Source organism: Natator depressus, chromosome 12, assembly GCF_965152275.1.
Source record: "Natator depressus isolate rNatDep1 chromosome 12, rNatDep2.hap1, whole genome shotgun sequence".
Taxonomy (NCBI): Eukaryota; Metazoa; Chordata; order Testudines; family Cheloniidae; genus Natator; species Natator depressus.
In genome coordinates, this window is record NC_134245.1 from 19,252,223 (window position 1) to 19,275,567 (window position 23,345).

General features: G+C 40.8%; 2 protein-coding genes across 3 annotated transcripts in view; both read left to right on the plus strand.

The window, feature by feature from the left end:
- ITFG1 (integrin alpha FG-GAP repeat containing 1) overlaps positions 1-11,761 on the plus strand; it is a 208,258-nt gene extending 196,497 nt beyond the window's left edge. Inside the window, exons 17-18 of the mRNA XM_074968663.1 lie at positions 7,800-7,917; positions 10,487-11,761. Of these exons, the coding sequence (XP_074824764.1) occupies positions 7,800-7,917; positions 10,487-10,546 (178 nt within the window). The 3' untranslated portion in view covers positions 10,547-11,761. The remainder of the gene's footprint in view (positions 1-7,799; positions 7,918-10,486) is intronic.
- A 6,557-nt stretch (positions 11,762-18,318) lies between these two features.
- NETO2 (neuropilin and tolloid like 2) overlaps positions 18,319-23,345 on the plus strand; it is a 62,818-nt gene continuing 57,791 nt past the window's right edge. For both annotated transcript variants that reach the window (XM_074968664.1, XM_074968665.1), the window contains exon 1: positions 18,319-18,758. In XM_074968664.1, the coding sequence (XP_074824765.1) occupies positions 18,725-18,758 (34 nt within the window). In that variant the 5' untranslated portion in view covers positions 18,319-18,724. The remainder of the gene's footprint in view (positions 18,759-23,345) is intronic.

The following is a 23,345-nucleotide window of genomic DNA, read 5'->3' on the forward strand; positions in this document are numbered from 1 at the left end:
CTATTTCCAGACTGCACCATTCCCTGTCCTCACTGTGTCATTCCCAGCAGAGACAGGCTGCCCAGGTATGTCTGCCTGCTTTCTCTGCAGAGACTGCGAGGTGTAATTGCTACAGTTATAAAGCACAACACAACACTTCCTGTGCAAGCCTACTTTATTCTTAAGGTAAAAAACATTCTACAGTGAAAACAATAAAAGAACCTATATGCGTGCTAATAAGCTTACCAGAGTTCACCCCAATCCTAACATGGATTCTTACAGGAGCTGTCCTTCAAACCCCACATAAGGGGGATTCCTTGTGGTTACAAGTTCATCACAGCTTCAGCTCAGAACAAGCACTCAGTCTCATGAGGCCTCAGGAGGCCCTGTCCTTCCAACCCTCCCCAAAGGATCGGAGCCCTCCATGGACCAGGGATCCTGTCCGTTTGCTGTATCAGGTAGAAGACCCTGAGCCAATTTAAAACCAGGCTGTTTGTCCAAAAACCATTGCTTTGTCTGGTCCCTGGAGATTCCAGTTTGAACAAGTATGTGCAAACCTCTCCAGGTGCGTGGCTTCAAAGGATTGATAACGGAGGAAGTACATTAGCATCCCCCTTTCCCTACTAGAGAAGGTACATACAATGCCACAATAACACACAGTTAGATTTTTTATACAATGTACCCCAAAGTATTGACCCTAATTCAGTCAGGTTTAACTTAATTCAATAAACTTTATGGAATTAAGATAAAGTTTGTTCAGGCTATTACAGGATATTGTCAGTGTGTCATACTTGGTATATTATAGATGTGTTCATTTGTGACCATTGCTAAATTGTCGGGGAGTAGGCAGATGGAGAGAGAATATGTGTACATGTTTATGTGGAATATGTGTACATATCCCCTCATCTGTATGAGAGATTCTTGTAAATAAGCATGTAGCTTTATTTCCTTTTGTGGATCATGACAGTCAAATTTAAAATATATTGTGCATTTCACACTATAGTAATATTGGTATTTTCTCTTTAAATTATTGAACATACAGGTATTTGCATAAACGTTTTATATATTTACAGTGAGCATCCATTAAGTATTTTCCAATAAATGAAAACATACCTGCCAACTTTCTTTTTGACCAAGTAGCAAGCATGGTCATGGGGAAAATAGGCTTTTTTTGGTTTCATCAGATATACATTCAGTGTGTCCAGTTAGATACAAAGGTTCTATTCAGTCCTTCAACACATGGTGTGTGTTGCCATGGATACATGTATTTTCCTGTAGCTAGGGGTCAGAGGGTTCCTTGGAGGAGGACTTTCATACTGAAATCAATTTAGAATAAAAACATTTATACCAAAAACCTGAACTTGGCCAGCACTTTTCTGTGCTACTTTTGCTGTTATTGAATATATCTGTCATAATTAGGGGTCTACTTAAATCACGGAGAAATCACACATTTTTCCCAGATTGGTCACGACATAAATAGCACATTTTGCAGATGTGTAACACATCCGTGAAATTTGCTATTTATACTGTGACCAACCCATGAAAAATGTGTGATTTCTGCACAGCGTTTCTCAGACTGGGGCCCTGACCCAAAAAGGGGTTGCGTGCCTATTAGGGGGTTGTGGTATTGCCATCCTTACTTGTCTACTGCTGCTGCTGACAGTGGCACTGCCTGAAGCTGAGCGGCGGGAAACCTGCAGCTGCTGCCCGGGCGCCCAGCTCTGCAGGCAGCAATGCCGCCAGCAGCAGCAGAGGTATTGAAGAGCGGAGAGCAGCAGCTGCTGGTGGCCATATCATGCCACCCTTATTTCTCCGCTACTGCTGGCTACAGCGCTGCCTTCAGAGCTGAGTACCCGGCCAGCAACAGCTGTTCTCCACTCTGCCTTCAGATCCGGGCAGCCAGAGACCAGATTTCACGTTCTGTGATGTGATTTTCACGGCTGCGAATTTGGTAGACCCCTACTCATAATAAAGTCTTTATTAGTCACATTCTTGCTTTCTCTTCTGCTTGATCTTGCAGTGAAGTCAATTTTATATATAATGAAATTATTCTTGTATCACAATTTCAGCATTATAACTTTACTGTAGAATCAAATATGAGAAGAGATGAGATGTGACATCCCTTTTATATAAAATATGTTGCGTTAGCGATTAAGCACAAGAATAACATCAGTCAGCTGAATAAGATTTAACATTCTAGCCTTATGTATTTTAAAGATTCCCATGTACAGAAATCTCTCTAAATCCTCTTGCTTTCAAATTATTGGGTTTAGTTTTCTCATAGAGGAAACACATGCAGATATGGACACTGTAGACTGACAATAGGTGGAACTCAATATTGGAGATTATGTGAAAACAGGAGAAATATACATATTCAAAACTTTCACTACACATAGACATTTCCTACGATTATATCCAGATTTCATTTAAATAGCATGATTGCAGCTCAAGGTGACATACCTGAGCTAGCTGTAATCTAGCTACCTGATGTCCCAAAGCACTGAAGCTGCACCAGCATGTGCTTTAGTGCAGACTAGCCCTACAAGTAATTAACCAGGATTCTGTGTGGACTTAACTGCTCCAGGATCCGAGATAGCTAAATTAAAGACAGCTTGGGAATGTCTTCTTGAGCTCCAGTCACACCCCATGACTGGAGGTTTTGATGATGGGAAAAACGAGTGAAATGATATCATGCATCAAGACAGGAGAAGATGAGCAGTTGAGAGGAAGATGATTTTAGTCAGGCTGTTTAAAACTTTCTTATATAACTTCAGTGACTAACATTTTGGAGAAAGGAAGTGTTTATTACGGAGTCAAACATACAGATTCAAGCGCATCCCTCTGTACTTTTGCTTTCAGTTAAGATGGGAGTGCACACAGTGCAGCTGCTCTGACACATCAAGGATGTCCTCTACAAAAATAAGGGAAGAACAGACTTTACAGATTCCTTAAATCCCCAAGCAGTACTTCCACATTTTCTCAAAAGTCCCAGTGAATCCTCGTTCTCTCTGAATAGCCTTTTCCAATGATAAACAGGCATTAAGGATATTAATCCATTCTTCTATTGACAGAATTGATTCTTTCCTCCAGTAACATAATAAAATAGGAAGAAATTGCCTAAGGAATGAATCCTCTATTCTCTTCAAATATACAAATTATCAGGACAAAATGGTCTGTTCTCTCAAGTCTGCAGCCAGTCAAACTGAACAGTACCACTTTAGAGAGAACTGCTTAATTCATCTCAATGGGGTTTTAACTTTGAATCCTAATGAAGATTTATAGTTTACACTTTACTATTTCACTGATGATCAATTTAGGTGAAACATCCAGCTATTCTGCAATTGAGTGGAGCTTAACATCCCCCTTTTCTGACAAATTTGACCCTTGTCATCAGACTCTTCTCCCTAATCCTTCTCCATAATAAAAGTTCCCTTCCCTGTCTCTTAAAGCCAAAACATTTTTAAGATTGGGTGAACAAAGCCCAAACATCAAGGGCCAAAATTTCAGTGCTAAGCACAATGGGTTGAGAACAGACGGGTCAAATCCCAGGGGGAAAGGTTACTACTCAGGAGTCACCCTCATTTCCAGAGTAGCTGCATTGATCAGCAGTGAAATATAGAACAGTGCTGACTGATACATAATCATCCTCATAAGGCTTCAAAGTTAAATCTGTGCACTTGTAAAACCCCACATGTGCACCACAAACAGGCCCACTGCAGGTGCAGGACCTTAGAGTCTAGCTACACTATTACTACATTTGCTTGTTTATACCCACAGATGTACTTTTTTTTTTTTTTAAACCACAGTGGGTGTGTGCACGTCTTGGGTAGGTCCACCAGTTGTACCCTGTTTTGGAAATTTGGCCTTCCATGTGCTCCATTGCTATCATTAAAAATAGATGGAAGTCTTCTCACCCCAAGAGTTCAAATCTGAGATAGGCATGAGCAATATTTCCAGCTCTGGATCTGAACCTCTCCTTAGTTCTGGGTGTTCGGATGGAGTGGGTGGCATTAGGCCTATGTGTACTTCACGTATTAAAAGATCCATTTTTCTTTCTATCTGTACTTCTATGCAATATAATATTATCTGTAGGATACCAAATATTCATTGTATATTAGCAGATTTGACTGACTTAAATTTTTAATTGAGTGGTCAGTCTATTATATAAAGTATATAAAAGACACTTTTGCCCTTTTTTTAAAAAATGTGTAACTGGACCATGGGATTTCCTCAAGGATAACACTATGATCTGTTTGGCTATCTCCTTAATTTTATAAGCTGCATTAGAAGCTATTTTAAAATTAGTTGATTCTTACTAGCTAGCCTACAAATGGTGCCAGAATAAGAAGTCAGGTAAATTACTTGCTTCTTGACTCAATTCAGTGGGACCTAATAGCTCACTGGACTGGGACTCAGAATAGCTGAGTTTCATTACCAGCTCTGGCATTGCCCTGCTGGTGACTCTGGGCAACTCAATTCATCTCTCTACGTAGACTTACACAAGTGCTTATTTTAATACTCCAAATGGGAGAATATTGAGCAGTTTCTGCAAACAGACCCCAGTTCGGCAAGGTACTTAAGCATTTGTCTAAGTTTAAGCACGTGAGTAGTCCTGTAGTAGAAGGTCTGGAAGGATTCATAGATTTTAAAGCCAGAAGGGGCCATTACAGCCTGTATAACACAGGTGATAGAACTTCCCCAGTGATTTCTACATAAAGCCCCTAACTTCTCAGTGAGACAGACCATATCTCTTTAGAAAGACAGCCTGCCTTGCAGTACACTTAGATATTTTTCTAAAAGATTATTACACATTAGTGCAAACAGAAATTGATGCAGGAATTACTGGGTGAAATTCTATGAACTATGTTGTACATGAAGTCAGATTAGATGATGATGATGATGATAGTCTCTTCCAGCCTTAAAATGTATTAATCTGTTGACATGCTTAAAATCTGACACATTCTTAAGTACTTTGCTGAACTGGGGCCGTGGCCAGCACTTAGTCACCCATGCCAACAATCCATGTGCACATCTCCAAATACAAAAATTGTAAATATATTAGGAATCCTGTTTAAAAATAAAATCTCATTGACAAAGCGTACTTTGCAAGTAATGCAAGGGTACTGTTCTTCAAATTAGCAATAATTAATTTTCTATACATTCTCACTGCCATTGATATTTTTATAAATTCTATTGTACCACTTTCAGCTACAACCAACCTCTTAGGCGCTTTTATTTGCCCCCCTTGTGTTTCTGAAGGAATGTTTTCTGCAAATTTATTTAGAAATAAAATACACATTGGTTTCATTTTTCAGTCTATTTCAAGGTTTATTGACTACAGAGACTGACCTCATTGGTCAATAAATTTTGATTTAATCCAAAAAGGGGTCTATATTTAATTGCTGCTTGTTAGAAGAATCTTAACTTTAAACTTTTAAATGAAAACACAACAGTTCTCTAAACATGAGAGAGAAATAGTTGCCTTTGATTCTTAATGCAGTATTGGTTACATAGAGACTGTATGTCTAGGTTAAAGCAGGGGACGAGGAGTCAGGACTCCTGGATTATAATCCCAGTTTTGGCACTGACTGACTATAGGCCTTTGAGCGAGTCACTTAAAAAAATAAGATATGCACTGAACTACTACATGCAACAATCATGTAATATTTAAAAGAAACAAAAAATGCTGTACTTTTAAGCATATATAATGAGAGGTAAGCAGTAATACATACGTTAGAAGATTTTGCCACTGGAGTTTGAAGCAGAGAGTGGAAGGTGAGGCCTGAATGGCAGTGTCTTATTTGGTCACAAAGTTTGAGCTGAATGTTTAAAATGATGTGAGCTTTAAAGTGGATTATTCCTATTTGAAAATATGACGAACTTGTGATGGGCTTGAATTTATCTTTCTTCAAAATAACTTAAATATTTTTAAAAGATCCAAGTAGTAGTTAAAGTTACAAAAACTTAACAAATCTGTGCCTCAGTTTATAGGTAAAAAAGGTATGAGGCTAAATAAATGGCTGTGAAGTGCCTTGAGATTTTTGGATGCAGGGACCTATGGCTCAGAGGGTTTTGTGTTAATATTTGGACATGCAGGAAATGAACTACTTAAGCTAACCATACTGCAGACGTGGACTTTACATTGCAAGCCCAGATCACCCCTCCCATAGACAAAGTCAGAAAAGGGCATCAGGGAGGCTGATAAATTGCCCCCTAAGGGGAAGGTGCTGGAAAGCTGCAGGATAGGGAGGGATGCAGTTTCTTGTGAATCCATCTGTTTTACAGAAATTCTGTAGATTGTGCCTAATATGTCAGCTCTCTAAAATGCTAACATTTTTATGTTTGCAGGTTGAAAACATTATATCCCATCACCACAAATGAGGCACTTGCAGCTAATTTTGCTGAAATACTTAAGTAAAATCAATATCAAACAATTTGTACTTCAAGGAAAGAATGAGATGACATTTGATTGGCTATAGTTATCTTACAGCCTTATCTGACTGTACTGACATCTTGTTTATTAACTCCCTATGATCAGTAGGGTTGGTTTTCATAAAACACCATATCACATTGGCACATCTGATGGATATGAAACCAATAAAACATATTTTTGGACGTAGTCTTTAATGGCGCAGAAATGTGCTACAGCTCAGGAGTAAGCTTTCTGGATCCTAAACTCCTTTATTATCAATGTTAAAAATTATTCTGATGTGAAAAATCTTTCTAGTTTCATAGTCCGTAGCGTACTGTGCATAAGGTACTTACTACATGATTTAAAATCAATTGTTATGAATACCCAAGTACAGAAAAGTGGAATAAAACAGATTAGAAAGACTAAGTAACTTTGTCTCTTAATACACTCTACTAGTATGGGATGTGCAAAGATGTTTGTCTCAAATACTGAAATTGTTGCTATTTCTGTATCTCATAGAAATGTCCTGTTGTAACCTGATTTAAAGTCACATTGTTCCCTGATGGAGTAAAACCAAGAGCACTCAGGAAACTCCACAAAGTTTGTCAGGCAGACTTCTTTATAAATTTCCCCTCCAAATGCGGGATTTTGTGGAGGAGACAGGAAGCAAGGCATCCGTACCCTATGGAACCCCCACTTCATTATCTACAAGGAAATGAAGTACTACTCTACAGTGTGATGACCCTCCATGATGCTGCCTAGCCTCTCTTTTTCCCTGGAAGCACAGCTGTCATTGGCTGTCCTTGCCATGCCTGCACAGTGGGTTCTGATACTTATGTAGGCACAGAGAGGAACTTAATGCAGCATTAATTTCTGAACAGTGTAGATATGCAGATGACTGATGGAAATGTACAATGACTGCTCCCCAAGTCCCCTGCAGTGCTGTGTTGCAGCAAAGGGGCTTTCTTGGCAGAAGAGGCAGCATGCCAGGTGGACTGTTTCCCTGCTCTTTTCCCTTCACCTAAGTCTCAGGCACGGCTTTTTTGGAGGCTTATCCTGTGCATTTTATTTTGCTCCCTTCCATGCCCACTGCAAAAGAAGTGCCACGTTAAGGAGTGCCTAAGTGAAAGAGTCAGTCCCTGCGGCTAACCATAGCACTTCTGTGAGTAGTTCAATAGAAACTAAGCTTAGAGATGGCATTAGTTGGAAATGGCAATGATATTAAACCCTATATTTGTAAGTAAACATTATTAGGGGAGTTCTTTCAGTAAAGCCCCTGGCTTTTGAAGACCAAGTCGTGGGTCACCGTACTACCTTTATATTTTTGTAAACATAATCTCTATTGAATCTACTCTTTCTCCTAATGAACAGTGACTGAGGTTTCCTTTGCTTCTCCTCTTCTGTGTAGCTGGAGTGCCAAGCTGTACCTGACCCCAAGTAACATTGTGCTGCTCACAGCTATAGCCCTAATTGGAGTCTGTGTTTTTATCTTAGCAATAATTGGCATACTGCACTGGCAAGAAAAGGTAAGCTTAATTAAGTGGAAATGATTTTCTAGATGTATCTTTACTGTACTTTAAACTTCCTAATATTTTAATATATGCCCTAAGCTGTGTTGTTTTGAACAGTGTTTTTCAGTTTGAAAAGTTTTGGGAGGTATTCACTAAATTCATCAATCTATAATAATCCTCTCATACCTGAAAGGTATCAGACTTTATTATTGTTCACAAAATTAGGATAATTTAGGATTTATTGAAACCTTAGAAACAGATATTTGGTATTTAGTTTTAATTCTGAGTCATAAAAATGGAAATTTGGGAGTAACAGGTAAGTGTTGATAGTTCAGGGAAAACCACAATTCATAACTAAATGGAAAATGTTCAGTTCATATTAGGGTGACCAGACAGCAAGTGTGAAAAATCAGGACAGGGGTGGGGGGTAAAAGGTGCCTATATAAGACAAAGGCCAGAATATCAAGACTGTCCCTATAAAATGGGGCGCCTGGTCACCCTAGTTCATATCCAGGATGAATATCTTGCACTCTCAGCCTTTGATCAGAATTTAAAGGAATGAGTCTGGAAATAAAACTAAATGTAAACCCCCAGCTTACCCTTCTTTAGTTCTGCTGGTAATTCAGAGAGAAGGGAAACATCCCTTGTCATTTTGTGTCCTCACTGACTGTACTAACATTAACATTTAAGACAGTGTGTGTGATTTTATCATGGACATACTGGCTGTTTTGTTGTATATAGCTGAAATACACTACAGTGTATAGAAATTCATTGATTTGAAGAAGCATTTTGAGAGGGTTCTTTCATGTCACAAAAGAAAAGTGGTCCCATTTTTCTTAACCACTCTCAGTGCACAATAATATTCAACTGGCAGGATAGCCAATAAGTGCTGCTACCTAGCATACCGTAATTACAGCTGTCAAATAAAATTACTGCATTTTTGACTTGGTATGCCTGGCAGTGTTTGTGAACTAAAAGGCCAGTTAAACATTCAGATAGGTGTCAGATGAGCAAGGATCCGGGAACTCCTGCATTCTCAGCCTCCCTTTGCCCTGCTGTGTGAGCAAATCACTCAGACACTCTGATTTGGTTTCCCCATCTATATAGTGATCATCATACCACATAGGAATAATGTGATGGTTAATCAGTTTACATAGACAGCACTTTAAAACTTAACTATCAGTATTATTATTGTCAATTCAGAAATCGTCTTTAACACTTTCAGAATGCATGAAAGAAAGAGAGAACACAACTGAATGGAAATTGTTTTTAAAGGGGGGGATGCTTTAACTACACTGAGAACTGTAAGCCTGTCACAGAAGACTAAAACAGCAAAATCCAGTAGAACACAATCCAGTAGGGTGCCCAATTGTACACTTGTGTGGTCTGTGACAACGAAATCTTTGGAATGGAGCCAGAGCAGGTGATATGTTTCCCACAACCTAGTTTTCATTATAGAAATATAGAGAGAGATATAGCATAGATACCTAGTAAAATTGTTGTGAAAGGTTACCAGCTCAGGCACATGCCTATGTCATGATGGTGACAAACCAACAACAATATTTTACTCACTCTTAAAAATAAAAGTATTAGCCTCAAGTAGCAAGCACGAAGAATTTTGCAAGTCGGATAAATTCAAAGAGCGATTCATTGCTTGCTCGTGTATATGTTAGAAATGTCGTTAGGACTCTGTAGCTGCAGACAAACAGTTTATTTGTCACATAAGGCTAATCTCAGTTCCCAATAAAGTTAATTCAGCATTAGTAAACCCTGGAAAGAAGTACATAGGTAAAATATTCTGGACTGGAGAGAGGAAATAAAATACATGGAAAATTACTACATGTAACTAGAGACCATACAGATATAGGTACAAGCTGAATACTCCCCTTATTTATCCATAAACACACACATGTCAGTAACACTGTTGTTTTGACAGATCTGCATGCATAGCACTCAAATAAGGAAAGAAATGTATTTACCTTCCCAGTTGTTCACTGTTTATACACATGCATATGCCCACAAACAAAGTGGAGCCCCAATTTTTCATCTGCAGTTCTTAATGCTATTATTGGTTGAATTGCTACAGTCTTACTGTCCCTTTTGTCAAATTTTTCAATTTTGGTTCTCTTAACAGTAATTTTAAAATAATCTAGTTCTTAAATTACAAGAGCTGGAACCACGTGTGGTTGCTTCAGAGCCAATTCACCATTCCTCATAATATTTATCATCTTTTACAAGGCAGATGACATAAAAGCGCACTAAGAAGCATTTTTCATTTAACCACTTAAGCAATAATCCTTGAAAAAAACGTTCATTAGAATAACCCAAAGCACTGGGTCATTAATACTAAAACATCTCATCATTAACGGCAGCAGCCAATTTTGAGCAGATTATTGCTATTATAAACTGACACCTATTAAGTATTAATTGTTGAGGCAGTTAGTTAGCTTTTTGTCTTCTGTTGAATGACAGAGTTGAAAAAACAGCCATTCTGTGGCATTTGAAAACTAATTTTCTATTAGAATGCAAGGTATGTGCTATACTGTTTCTTGTATTCTATAAAGTGTTATGGTTTATTTTTCAGAAAGCAGATGACAGAGAGAAACGACAAGAAGCCCATCGGTTCCATTTTGATGCTATGTAACATGCCTTAAGATCTATGAAGGAGCTGCTATTCATTTGCTTATTCAAAATACGAAATTCCAACTTGTAAAGGAGATTGGGGGAGCTGGGGTATTGTTAGTGTGTTATTTGTACATGTTGCATTATTTGGTATTTATTTGAAAAGCACTAAAATCATACCTGAATGTCTCAATATGAGCTTTCAGTAAACAATTTGTATATACTGGCAGTTATTGGCCTTTATTTAACAACACTGTCAATTTATTTTTCTTAGTAAGGGATTTTTTTGCATTTGTTCCAATGTTTACATACTGCCACTTGTTCCAGTACAACATTTGATGGAAAAGAAGTAACGTGTAAATAAAGTTAGCATTTCACTGAGAAGAATCCTTTAGTGCCACTGGAATTGGTCTTGTCATTTCTGCAATATAAATTATATGTCTGTAAATGAACCTAATGCAGGTTATCAGATGAGACATTTTACATCAATTACTATAACTACTCTTGGGGTGCTTGATCTAAAGTGTCTAGATCTTTTTTCCTTTGTTTTAATCCTTACATGCAATAGTTAGATGAGAATTTATTTACTGAATGACTAAATTAAATCTACAAAGCTAATAGCCAAATAACTAATCATCGGACATCTGTACTGTTGATGTATATTAGTTCTAGGCATGAAGCATTCAAATTTTAAAAAATAAATAAAACCTAAGTTTATACAGAAATTAATCATCATAATCCAAAATATGTAAAAATTATGCCTTCCTAGAATGGATGTGATCAGAAGAATTTTGCTTGAGTATTGATGTGTATCAATGTGACTATACTTAAATTTAATTATGAAAGCAAATAGCCATCAAGATTATGAATGGAATTTGATTTTCCTGGGGGGAAGCTTATAGGAAAACCTGTAAGGGAGACTGGGGTTGAGTCCTATGTTTGGCCTGCCTGTTTCCACCCCAGAGGCCATTCATGATTAAGGGCTGAGGTATTCTATGGTTCATATCAAGTCCTTGATGTAAACTTCTTACTTGAGGGCATGTTATGCTACTTTTCCCAAATTCTGTAGGAAGAGAGTGATGATTATGTCTGAAGAGAAGCTCAGTTCTGTATATTCAAAATGTCGATAGCTTTCCATCATCCAGATCAGACTGCAGCAATGGTAATACATGTTCCCTGAAAACAATCATGCTTTTGTTTTATGTAATACAGTTTTCCTTTGTTCTTAAAATGGTTTGCATTTACATGATTCACTGTGTATTTAAATCTGTTAACGTGCATTCATAATAAATGTTTATTAAATCAAGCACGTTTGTTGCTTAAGTGCAAACAAATATTATCGTTGGTGCTATCTTTATATTATAGCCTTGTTGGTCTGTTTCATTGTATGAGTGGTCACTGCCCCATAATCTGTTGTCACCCATTAACCTCTGATACTATATTCGCCTGTCAACATTGAGCTGTTAGTAGAGGAAAACAGGGCTGGTAAACTAAACTGATTATGTCCATCGTAAATCATGGTTAGAATAATTTATTTCTGTAACTGTCATGACACTTAAAAATGAGCTCTCATACAAGAGGAGGAGAACCATCCATGATATACTTCTGCCAATCTGTGAAGCTTTCACTGGTACCAGCTACTTGTGTATGTGTATATATAAGGTAATCTGACATCTCCCATGTGTACTGGTCAGTTTCTTAATGAACATCTCAATGAGTTGAATGAGTCAGTTCTATGCCTCTCTTAGATTTTGTTTCAGGATATTTTGCACACTCAATAATCCAACATTGCATCAGTTTATATTCAGATTGTTTTTAAAGTTTTATTTGTAAACAGACTAGAAGCTTTTCTAATAAAAGCTTTATTATGCAACAGATTCTAGTTGCAACACACAGCTTTCCCTATAATGATAATGAACAATACATTCTAAGCATTACATATCATCAGTATTAAATACTGTTTTATTGTTAAACATTAAGTTACAATAATATGTTTATTACCTTACTTAGGCTTTCCATACTGCAGGTGTCAAAAACAAAAATTTTCAGCAAAATTGCCATCACTAACAGCAAGATCAAGGATGTGACTGTAATTAGAACGTGTATTTCCAAGTGCTCTTCACAGTAATTGGGTGGTGAGAACTTGTTCTAACTATATAAACTTTCAGAACACATCCACAATACTCAACCGTGATGAACAATGCTAGCTGGAGGCTTCTTCAATGTGAAATCTCACCTATGCAGAAACCGTCAACTAGCCAGCTGACAAATGGTTGCTGAAATAAACATGAGTCTTCATTGTTCTCATCTCCCAGAATGCAACAGTTAATTTCTCCCCAACAACTAATTGCGCCTGCTGCTCCATTTTCCCTTTAAGTGGTGTTATTTTTGGATCAAGACTTTTTTTATAATGGTTTAAAGAGATCTACAGCTACAAGACATCTTAAATTGGGAAAAGCCACTACAGTGGTTTGCTGACTGTACCACTGCCATCCTCCATTCTTCTCTACAACATTTTTTTCTTATTGGGGCTATAAATTTGGAGAAGATGCTGGAATACAATTTTCATGTGTCACTTTAAAAATATTAACCACAATGATTAGTTTTATACATGGATTTATAAATACCTGTAGATCTCTTTAAACCATTATTTAAAAAAACTATGATGCCAAGTATACATGATCCCATACACTAACCTTTGTTTCTACATTATTGCCTACATTTTATGAGCTGGGCCGAGGAGGAGCTGGGCTCATTCTGGGCCTAAGGCACGTGTAATCAGTGACACATTAAATTCTACTGAGGAGAGGGGAATGATTGCCTTCAAACCTGGAAAAAGTATTTATTTTTCTGTGGATGACATTTAACCATAAAGAAGGATGGACTCACTCAACCAATGTAAAATGGAAAGTAAGTCGCTAATGAGATAAACCTGTCCTGAAGTCTCAATGTTTGTTCTCAGGTACAGTTCTGGCTATGTGTATGCAGGCTAGGAGCAATGATCCCATAAAGCTTTATGTGACAGAGAGTATGCATGTGGGGGCACTGCAACTCGGCCAACTGTCTGGCAAACTTTCTAAGGATTGCCGGAGGCCTCTGTGAGACTTAGGAAGTTGGCTAAATTGTGATGTTCCTAACTCTACACTGAATAACTTTTTCAGCATGACATTAAATATGTTTACATTATGATAGCAGATAGAAAACACAAGGGCCTCTAACATCTCATATTTGGGGGCTGTATCTCACTAAGAATTTTCATACAAGCCATTTATAGTCTGTCAGACAAGCCCAGACAATAAAATAGTTCTGCATCACTAAACAAGTTCCCAACTCCTCTCCAACTCTCTATGATTAACACCTATTTTTGTATGTGCCTAGCATAAAACACAGAATATCCTAAGCACTTCAAATGTGGTCCAAAATTGTCCACTGGCTATAGACTATTGGTGATTTATAAAATAAACAGGCACCCATCTGCTACTCGGCATGCCTCTAACATTATTTCAAACACTATTACAACAAAAACAAAGCAGAACTCAAAGCAAATTTGAAACAGAGGACTTCTGGCAATTTTAGGGTAGGGGCATTTGGAAGAGAGGCAGCACAAAATCAGTTTTAATGCAAAAGCAAGACAGCCTTTTATTATAGCTCAGCAGCTGCTACAACTGTGCCATTAGTCTGATCCTGCAAATGCTTCTGCTTAACTTCACAAACATGAGTAGTCCCAGTAACTTCAATAGTGTTTGCAGAATTTAGCTGTAGTACATTGCACATTTGTAGCACCTTTAATCATAGAATGAGAAGTTCAACAAATTCACTACTAAAGTATGCTTCTGCTGTAATAATACTATGAACTGGCATCATGGGGGGGGGGGGCATGTTTGTCTCTGACTTCTAGATCAAGTTTACCCTGTCTAGTTTAAATATTCCTATAGTATCCATCACTGTAGTACCAAAAACAAGTTCAGGTTTGCATTGAGTTGGCCACAGTAGAGTCTGTGCTTCACAGTTCTAGGTTTGGCTAATTAAAGCATGGGATCTTTGTTGTGTTTTTTGTCATCACTAGCTGTTGCAGGACAGCTGACAAATAAATAGATGTTTTCCTAAGTGCAAACTCAACCTGAGATTGAGAATCAAGATGGTTTCTTTACTTCTTGTGCATCATCACCAGTAATAAAGATGCTGCAAGCCAAATTTTGCTTTCAGTTATATCTCTGCAACCCATTGCTGAAGTTACATCAATGCAATCCCGCAAAATTCTGGCTCACTTAGACCTGGTCAATGGGATAGTCATATTTTAGACCTGGGGTTGTAAATTGCATAAAAATATTGTTAATGCACAAACAGGAATAGAATCCATATTTTCTCGTAGCAGTGTGAATTTTGCAAGGTTAACATGGTGAATACTTTTTGTCACTAAGTCAGCAGACGTGCAGAGAGCAGATCTGCTGAATAAGAAGGGTCCATTTTTACAGTGACTTTACACTGTAGAACTGAGTCTGACACTACCACTCTATAAAATATGTGCATAAGATGGATATGTAGGAATCAATTCACCCACTGCTGAAATGGAACAGCAATTAAATAATTAATAGAAAAATCTGCACACCAATTTTGACCAGTGGTGCCAATTCAGATTTGTTGGAAGGGGGAGAATTCCGTTCCCAGCCCCCCTCCCATCAGGGACCCCATTCCGATCCCTACTCATCCCTCCCTCCTCTTGCAGGCTCCTCTGGTCTCCTCAGAGGGAGAGTCTCCCCTCTCTCTTATCCACACAGTGCATGGGCTGCTACTGGTACCACTAAGAGACAAGTTCTCAATAGACTCCCCTGCACACTCTCCACCCTAAAGAAACAGACTACCTGTGCACCAGCTTGCAACACTGCTTGGCCCAGCTGCCCCTCTGTTTGGACGAGAGGTGGCCGGCCAAATTAGAGTTGCATTGTGACCCCTTGTCGCACCAAGTCGCAATGCCATTCACTGAAATTTGGCCAGCCACCCCTCTGTCTGGATGGAGAGACAGCCAAGTCAAATTTCAGTGGTGTTATGACCACATAGTGGGAGCAACACTCCCGACCTCTCCAGCAACAGCTGTACTGAACTAGTATGAAGCCATAGCTTTAAAGTGGTTGGGGTATGGCCCCTTTGGCTCTGCCACTTATGGCACTTTGAGCAAGTTGAAAAAATTTGCAGGGGGAGCATTCCCCCCAACCCATCTGATTGGTACCACTGCTTATCATGTACTGCAATTAATATATCACTCTGAAATTGCAAGGAAATTTTGAAAAAAGAACAAGGAGTACTTGTGGCACCTTAGAGACTTACAAATTTATTTGAGCATAAGCTTTTGTGGGCTAAAACCCACTTATTAGTCTCTAAGATGCCACAAGTACTCCTCGTTCTTTTTGCTGATACAGACTAACAGGGCTACCACTCTGAAAGGAAATTTTGAGTAAGCAAAATATAAGGATGTGATTTGAAATTTGGTCAGTGCACCAAGTTTAACAACCCTATTCCTATAACAGTGATATGGAATCTTTAATGACCAGAAACCGTAAAGATTATAGTTTTAAGTCTCATCAGATGGCCCCTCCAGTAATACAGTGACCCTCACCTCTGTGCTGGACAGGGGAGCAATACTGATCAGAGGGAAGAGTGCCACCTACTGCACTGCCACCACTTTGTAAGCACTTCTGTGTTATTCGTGACTGGTCTACCACTCAATGACTATTCCAGCCCTACTAGCTATAACTGACAGTATCAGGTAGACTAAAACATATTGAAACATATCCGATAAGCTAAAGGAAGGCTCTGACCTTTTATAACAGGGGCTGCTGACCTAATGAACCATTAAATTAACTGAAACATTAGAAAAAAAAACATTTTAAGATTTAAATCTATAATGTTTCTCTGTGTGTCTAGTGAATATATGTAGTAGTACCAGGATTTTATGTTTGTATTTTATATAATTTTAAATCATACTACTACATCTGTACAAAATATATGTAAAATACAACAACAGTTGCAAGTGTCCATCTAATTTACAGGCAGTTTGCTAGATTTATTAGCTCTGAAGTCAGTTCCAAATTGCTGCATAAGGTACTGAAACACTGACAGGTGAAATGCAGGAAGGGACCAAGGGTAGGGTGCTCTTGACTACTTTGAAGTTTAGAAATGCAACACAATACACTACTGCATGGGTTGCCGTTGGAAAAAAAATGCAAATATTGAACTAAACAGTCTCTAAGAACTGATAATGCTATTTTTGTTTTGACTAAAGGGGACCAGATGCTAATTTTAAACATGATAGACATATCACTTGTAGTCTGATATGGCACAAAATATAGTAGCAAATTTGCAGGGACAAGCAGCAATAGTGGGAAACCTCTGAGGGGAGAATCTAACAGCCAAGGGGAGGATATGTTATGCTCATAAAAACAAAAGAAAACTTGCAGTAACTAGCAACTGGTTTGAGGCAAGGTTCTCCACATATCTATGACCTGATAGAGTCCTGTTATTCCACTACTTGCGGATCCTGAACAAATGGTTGTCAAGCACACCAAACAGCGGGGTACTTTTGGAACGAAGGCAAACGTCCACTGTGAACTAGGCGGAGACACCCCCAATTAATTCATTTCACTTGTGACATTTGAAGAAGACGGAAAACGACTAAATGAATTTACATGTGCCGCCCAGCTGCCCACCTGAGAAAGCACTTGCGCGCATATGAAGAGTACTTACAGCCCGTTACTAATCTAACCCTTCACAGCTGTGCCCATCCTCCGAGCCGTGAGTGGCTGGAGTGGAAACACGCTGCGTGCCGTTTCATGTCTCCATCATTTGTTTAAAAAAGCTCAGCACCACAAGCCTGAAACGGCCCAACACGTCCATTGCGATCACCCAACCAAGCCGAGTTTGTAGACACAGGGCAGGTCTCTCTGCTGGCCAGGCTTTGATTCTACGACCCGCGGTTACCCCGCTCAGCTGAGAGCCATAATCATGTCCCTGCTTCGACGAAAGTGCCTTCCAGCCCCCTGCCTCCCTCGCTGCCTGAGGAGATTCTTCTCCCCCCTTCCCTAACAGCTCCCCTGCGCCAGCTAGCCCGAGAGCGGGGAGCCGGGGCCAGGCAGCCAGCTAAGTGCGCCTTTTTATTAACTCCATGTAAAACCATCGCTCCATTTGAGCCATCGCTTCCCGCTAGGCAGCGGCGTGCGCGGGGCTCTTCCCGGCCCCGACGCTGCAGGCGGCACAATGGAGCCGCCAAGCCGGCCACACGCTGCCTTCCCGAACAGCTGACGCGGCTTTTCTGCAGCTACCGGGAGCCGGGGAGCTGCTCCTGCTCCACCCTGAACGGACACCGCCCTTCGCTTAGCAGGGACCCCGGCCAACTGGGGAGGGAGGAAGCGAGCTCCTGCCTCATCGCGGGCTCCCCGGCGGCGGGGACCTGCCCCGGCGGGCTCAGCACCTTCTCCCCCTCACCGCCCGTGCTCCACACGGCCCTCCCCAGGGAGGGGGAAATCTCTGGGAGCGGGCCAGGGCTGCCGGCACCTGTGCGCGCCCCAGGGCTGGGACGTGCCCGGCGGGAGCCTCCCCTCGTCCTCCTCTCAGCTCTCCGTTCCCGCCCCTCGCACCCGCTGTCTTCCTCCCGCTAGCCCGATGTGGGGCGCCCCCTGCCCGGGCGGGCTCTGAGGGGAGCGGCCCTGCTGGCGAGGCTGGGGGAGGGGGAGGGAACATGCGTACAAGCGGCTCATTCCGGCAAACACCCCCCCCCCCCCTTAAATGAGCTTCAGTGAGCGGCTGCAGCCGAACTGGGAACCGACGAGCTGCTGCCGGCTGCCGACTCCGGGGGGAGCAGCGCGCCCCGGCACTCTGTGCGGCGGCAGCCTCCACCCACCCACCCCGCCGCTCGATGGGACTGAGCGCGGCGGCAGCGAAGGCTCCAGGCTCGGAGGGGTTTGGCTGAGCTCGCTCCTAGCGGGGCGGCTCCCCTGAGCCCGGGGCACCGGCCATGGCCAGGGCGGAGACCTGAACCCGCCCAGCTGCACCAGCCACCGGGCAGCTCCCCCGCTGCTGCGCTCCGGCGCCCCCGGCTCCGCGCGGACGTGGCTATGCCTCGCTTCTGACTCGCTGCCACCCCGGCGCTCGGTCCTGGGCCAGGAGCGGCAGGGACGTGCCGCCCCCGCCCCGCGCGGGAGAGAAGATGGCCCTGGACAAACTCTGCTCGGTGCTGGAAGGTAGGAGCCCCACTGCGGGAAGAGCGTGGGGACGGGCGGCGGCACCTGTGCCAACCGCCGGGACGGCCGCGCCCTCTCCCTCGGCTCCCCGGGCCCGGGGGCTGCGCACGCTCTAGTCCTCCTCGCCTCTTCGGGGGCAGAGTCTGGGCGGCCGCTCCAGAGCACGACCCTGCTCCGGACGCTGGTTGGTGCCCGGGCGTTTGGTTCTCCCTTGTCCAGCTACCTGCTCTCCGAGCTGGGGTGAGGCTTCGTCCTGAGCCCAGGTGGGCGGAGAGCTGAGTATTCAGGGCACCCCCAGTCCAGTGGCTTTTGCTGCTGTTGGGGGCCCGGCGGGAAACACCAGAACTTGGCTCTTCAGGGTGCTGAGTGCTGAAGCTGGGGGCAGCTGTGGGTGCTCAGCAGCTCTGAAAATCGGGCCCCGCGGTCGGAGCTTGGACGCCCCCAAAGGAGTGACCACTTCTGAATATGTGGCTATATGAGAACAGGATAGGGCGTGGTGGGGAAGGGACCATCTCTGGACACATCCAGAAGCCCTGCCAGATGCCGGCTGCCTTTATTCTGCTGAGTGGGTGGGTGTGGGGGTGACTAGAGGGACGGTTATGGTAACAGTGACTGCTGAAATGCACAGTATGGCTCTGAGGAAAATCAAGAACTCCATATTCCTCCTTTTCCCACTAAACTACTCCTGCTTTGCTAACACTCCAACACGCTGTGTGTCTCTAGTCAGGTATTTATCACTCTTGTTAGCGCAAGATCTGGTTTTAGCAAAATAACACACAATCAGTAGAGTATCACAAACTACCCAGTTCTGTCTGCCTCCTGATCCACCTTCGTTTTGGCTTTCTCTTCAGTTTTACTCCTCCATGTTCAGAGGTAAAGGTTTAGGACCAGGCTCCTTATCTGAGCATCTCAGCGTCTGTGATAGCATGACTTATGTATCTCGACAGTGGGGAGGAAGGTTTATTTTATATGAAGCCAGACCTGACAGTTAACTTTGCCTCACAGATAATTTGCAGCATTCTGTATCTTTTGTGGCAATAGCTGATTTGAACCATCCGGGAGCCTTTGATCCTTTGTTTAAATGATAGAACATTTTGTTAGGAAATACTGTTTAGGAATGTTTGCTTGCTTGAAACAGGGTAAAACACAAAGGCAGATACTGCAGGTGGAAAGTAATATCTCTTGTGTAGTGATCTACGATATTAAAGTTGCAAAGAAGTCTATTGTAAACCCAAAATACATACATATCACATGCAGTTCTTTTTCTTACACTACAGTTGTTTTGGCAAACTAAATTATTTCTCATTTACTTCCCTCTACATCTAGGTAAATATTTATTGCAAATATCATGTTTTGTCTTTAATGTAATGTATTTTCTTTAATTATTACATTAACATTCTTCTGCTGTTGCTAGACAGCAAAGGAGGGCGTCTTCAATCTAAAATCTTTGTTTCAGTGACTTTTTTTAATTCTCTCGAAGACAGCTGTGTTCATAAAATACAGTTGGCATAAATGCTTCTTGAATTATACTCCCCAAATGCAATTAATCCTGCATGTGTAGAGTGGGTGCGCTTCCTGTGTATGTGTGGGTGTAAACTGTCTCCTAAGATGGGTGTGTGTGTGTGTGTCTCTACAATCTTCTATAAACACTACAGAATCTCCAGTAGATTTATAAGATTTTCTTAAGACCCTTTTCAGTTTCTTTTGTAAGAGTTTTTATTTGGTGTCTGTGACTTGAATATGCTCAGTTAAATATATAAACTGCACAAAAAGTTGAAATGTTAGTGAGCTCTTAATTCTAAACACACCGTTCATCCCTGACTCCAGAAATTGCCTCTGATTACTTGACATCATGTGCTGTCTTCTGTCCTCTCCAGAAGAAATCTTTCTATAGCCAGATTATTACATCTAATAATACAAAGTAAAAATGAGGTTCCTATAAACAGGCACATAGTTTTAATTTTAAAAGTGAACTGTTATGAGCAGTTTTCAAATTAATCTTTACTGTTTTAAGTTGCATGTTGTAAGGGATTTTAAAAGTTTGCAAGATATTTACTTGAATTGGTGAGCATACTGGGCTGTCTTGCCATCTTTTTTGTTTTTAAGAGAACTTCCTGTTGAAATTGAGGGAGAGTCCTGCTTTGAACATATATTAATTACTAGTATCTTCCATTAGATCTGACTGTATTTCAGTGGCAAATCATTCTCTATAACATTTCAGAACATTTTGCTCTTCTGTTCTTGGCGTTGTGAAACACACAAGTGTTTTGCTGTCAGCCATCAAACAAATTTTGGGTTGCAAATCTGAGGGAAGAATCAGGGCCATCATTCAGTTTGTAGTTTTTATCTTATTCTGATTGCTCAGGGCTTACTGTATGGACTTCCTTCACTATCAGTTATGCAGGCTGTGACTTAAATAAACCCCCAAATCTGATTTTAATGCCACTTACGCACAATACTGAGTAAAAGATTTGAAGATTATACTTATGTCTGTTGAGGCAGCTGGTATTAATGTGCTCCCACCTTGCTCCACCAAGTGATAGCCAATATTTATTGGAAGAAATGGTGGAGCAGGATAGTGCTAAGGTTATGATCACTGCAGGCTTTGCTGAAGTGGAGCCCAACCAATGCTGACCTGTTTTCTTAGTGATACACACTACTTCTGTGTGAACAACCAGACTCCAATTCCCAATGGGATTTTTATCTGAGAACCTATATACTCCACTAGCCTGAGAAAGTGACATGCTTTCCCCTCACCGTATCTCAATGAGATCTTCAAATGCTCTGGTCTAGCCATTTTGATTGACGTGCAGTACGTGGAACATAGCTGGTCAAGTGCAGGAGGAAACTCTAAAATAGCATATTACAACTCTTTTGAATTTCTCAGGGGGGAGACATAGGCCTCTTTTTATAATTAAGGTCATGATTCCTTCATCCTTTAGAACCTGAAACTAAATATATCTATCTTTTTAGTTTTAGTGCATCTTATTTTCCCTGAAATGTAGCAGATTAAGGGTGGTTTTGTTCCCTTGGTCAGCCCATGCATCTCTCCCCACCACACATACACTCCCTACAAATAAAACCCAAACCCCTCAAATAAAAAAATCCCCAAAACATAAATACTGACATAAAATTATGAACTGATGATTGTACTTGGTAAATTTAAATCCTGGAATAGTGTGGAAAAAAGTGCTAGCCAGAGGGATCAGTGGGATTTTTCTGGTCTGGTATTTCTCAAACAGCAGAGCTAGAAGTAAACATTTGTACCCCTTGAAAGTTGGCATTCCCAGTTTTCCAGAGATGCACAAGTATTTAACTTCCATCTCTGGCAGGTTGCAAGAGCATGGACCTTAAAATCACATTGGTGTGATTAACACTGCCATTCTCCCTAGCCCATCATTTGCATTCTGGCATAATTTTTAATACCTAATTACCCATAAACAGAGATTAATGCTTTATTCCGCTTTAAGGCTGGTAATCCCACCTTGCTGTTTTCAGATTCAAAAGGTGTTACAATGAGCCAATAAAGTTGAAGTTAAGTAGAGAAAATAATATTTAAAGATATGGAGACTGTTATTTGTCCAATTATAAATCAAAGTAAGAGCTACAAGGGCCCATTGAAGTTAAATGAAGGAAACTTCAGAATGAGGGCAGTCAAGAAACTACAAAACTTTATTTTTAACTTAAATAATGGGAACTGCATATGACCTCAGCAGCAACGCTTAAAAATGCTGAGTACCAAGCAGGTCCCATTGAGTTAAGCAGGAGGTGAATTACAGGATTGGGCCCCAAAAGCAGCTTTATTTGTGCCTACATGTGCTTGGTGGTATTTTTCATTCTTGTTAATGCATTTACAAGCTTAAAAGTATGTGAAGGGTATTGGTCTCTTATAGTAGTTTAACTTAATCAAATGTTTGTTTGATTTACTAATTTCCCTAAAACTGCACAGGCACTGGTTAAAAATCTTACAGCAAAACTATTGAGAACGTCTTTATGTTTATAGAAATTCAGTGTGTGACTCGGTTGCACAATTGTGGTCGTCTTTGCATATGCACAACGTGCCTCGGGTGGCATGTGACCAGGATTCATAACCGAATTTGGTCCACTGTTGGGATTATTAACTTCCAACCTAGCCCAGGTGGGAACTGACTGGGAGTGCCATGTGAATGCTGATCCATGCCCCCACAATTGTAATGAGAACAGAGAATGATCTAGTATTGATGCAAAGGGAGATTTTGAAATATGTAATAAAAATCATCATTTAACTAATGAAAAAGCCATGATTTTCTATTTCTCTTTTCCGCAATTTATTTTATGGAGAGAGACTTTATAGAAGGATTAAAAAATGCAGCTTCTCATTCCATCTGTCTGATATTCACCTATCTCAATTGCGTAGCTCAGTGCAGTGGAAGATAAGAGTGCTTTTCTGGGAGCAGTTACTACTGAAAACTGTATAATTGTTCCTGAAATGGCAAAATCTTATTTACAAAATAATCTAATTTTAAGGAAATAACCATACCCTGAATTGCATGTGTCCTCTTGGAACAAAACATGCTCTTTTTATATATGGTGTCCTAAATACTATGG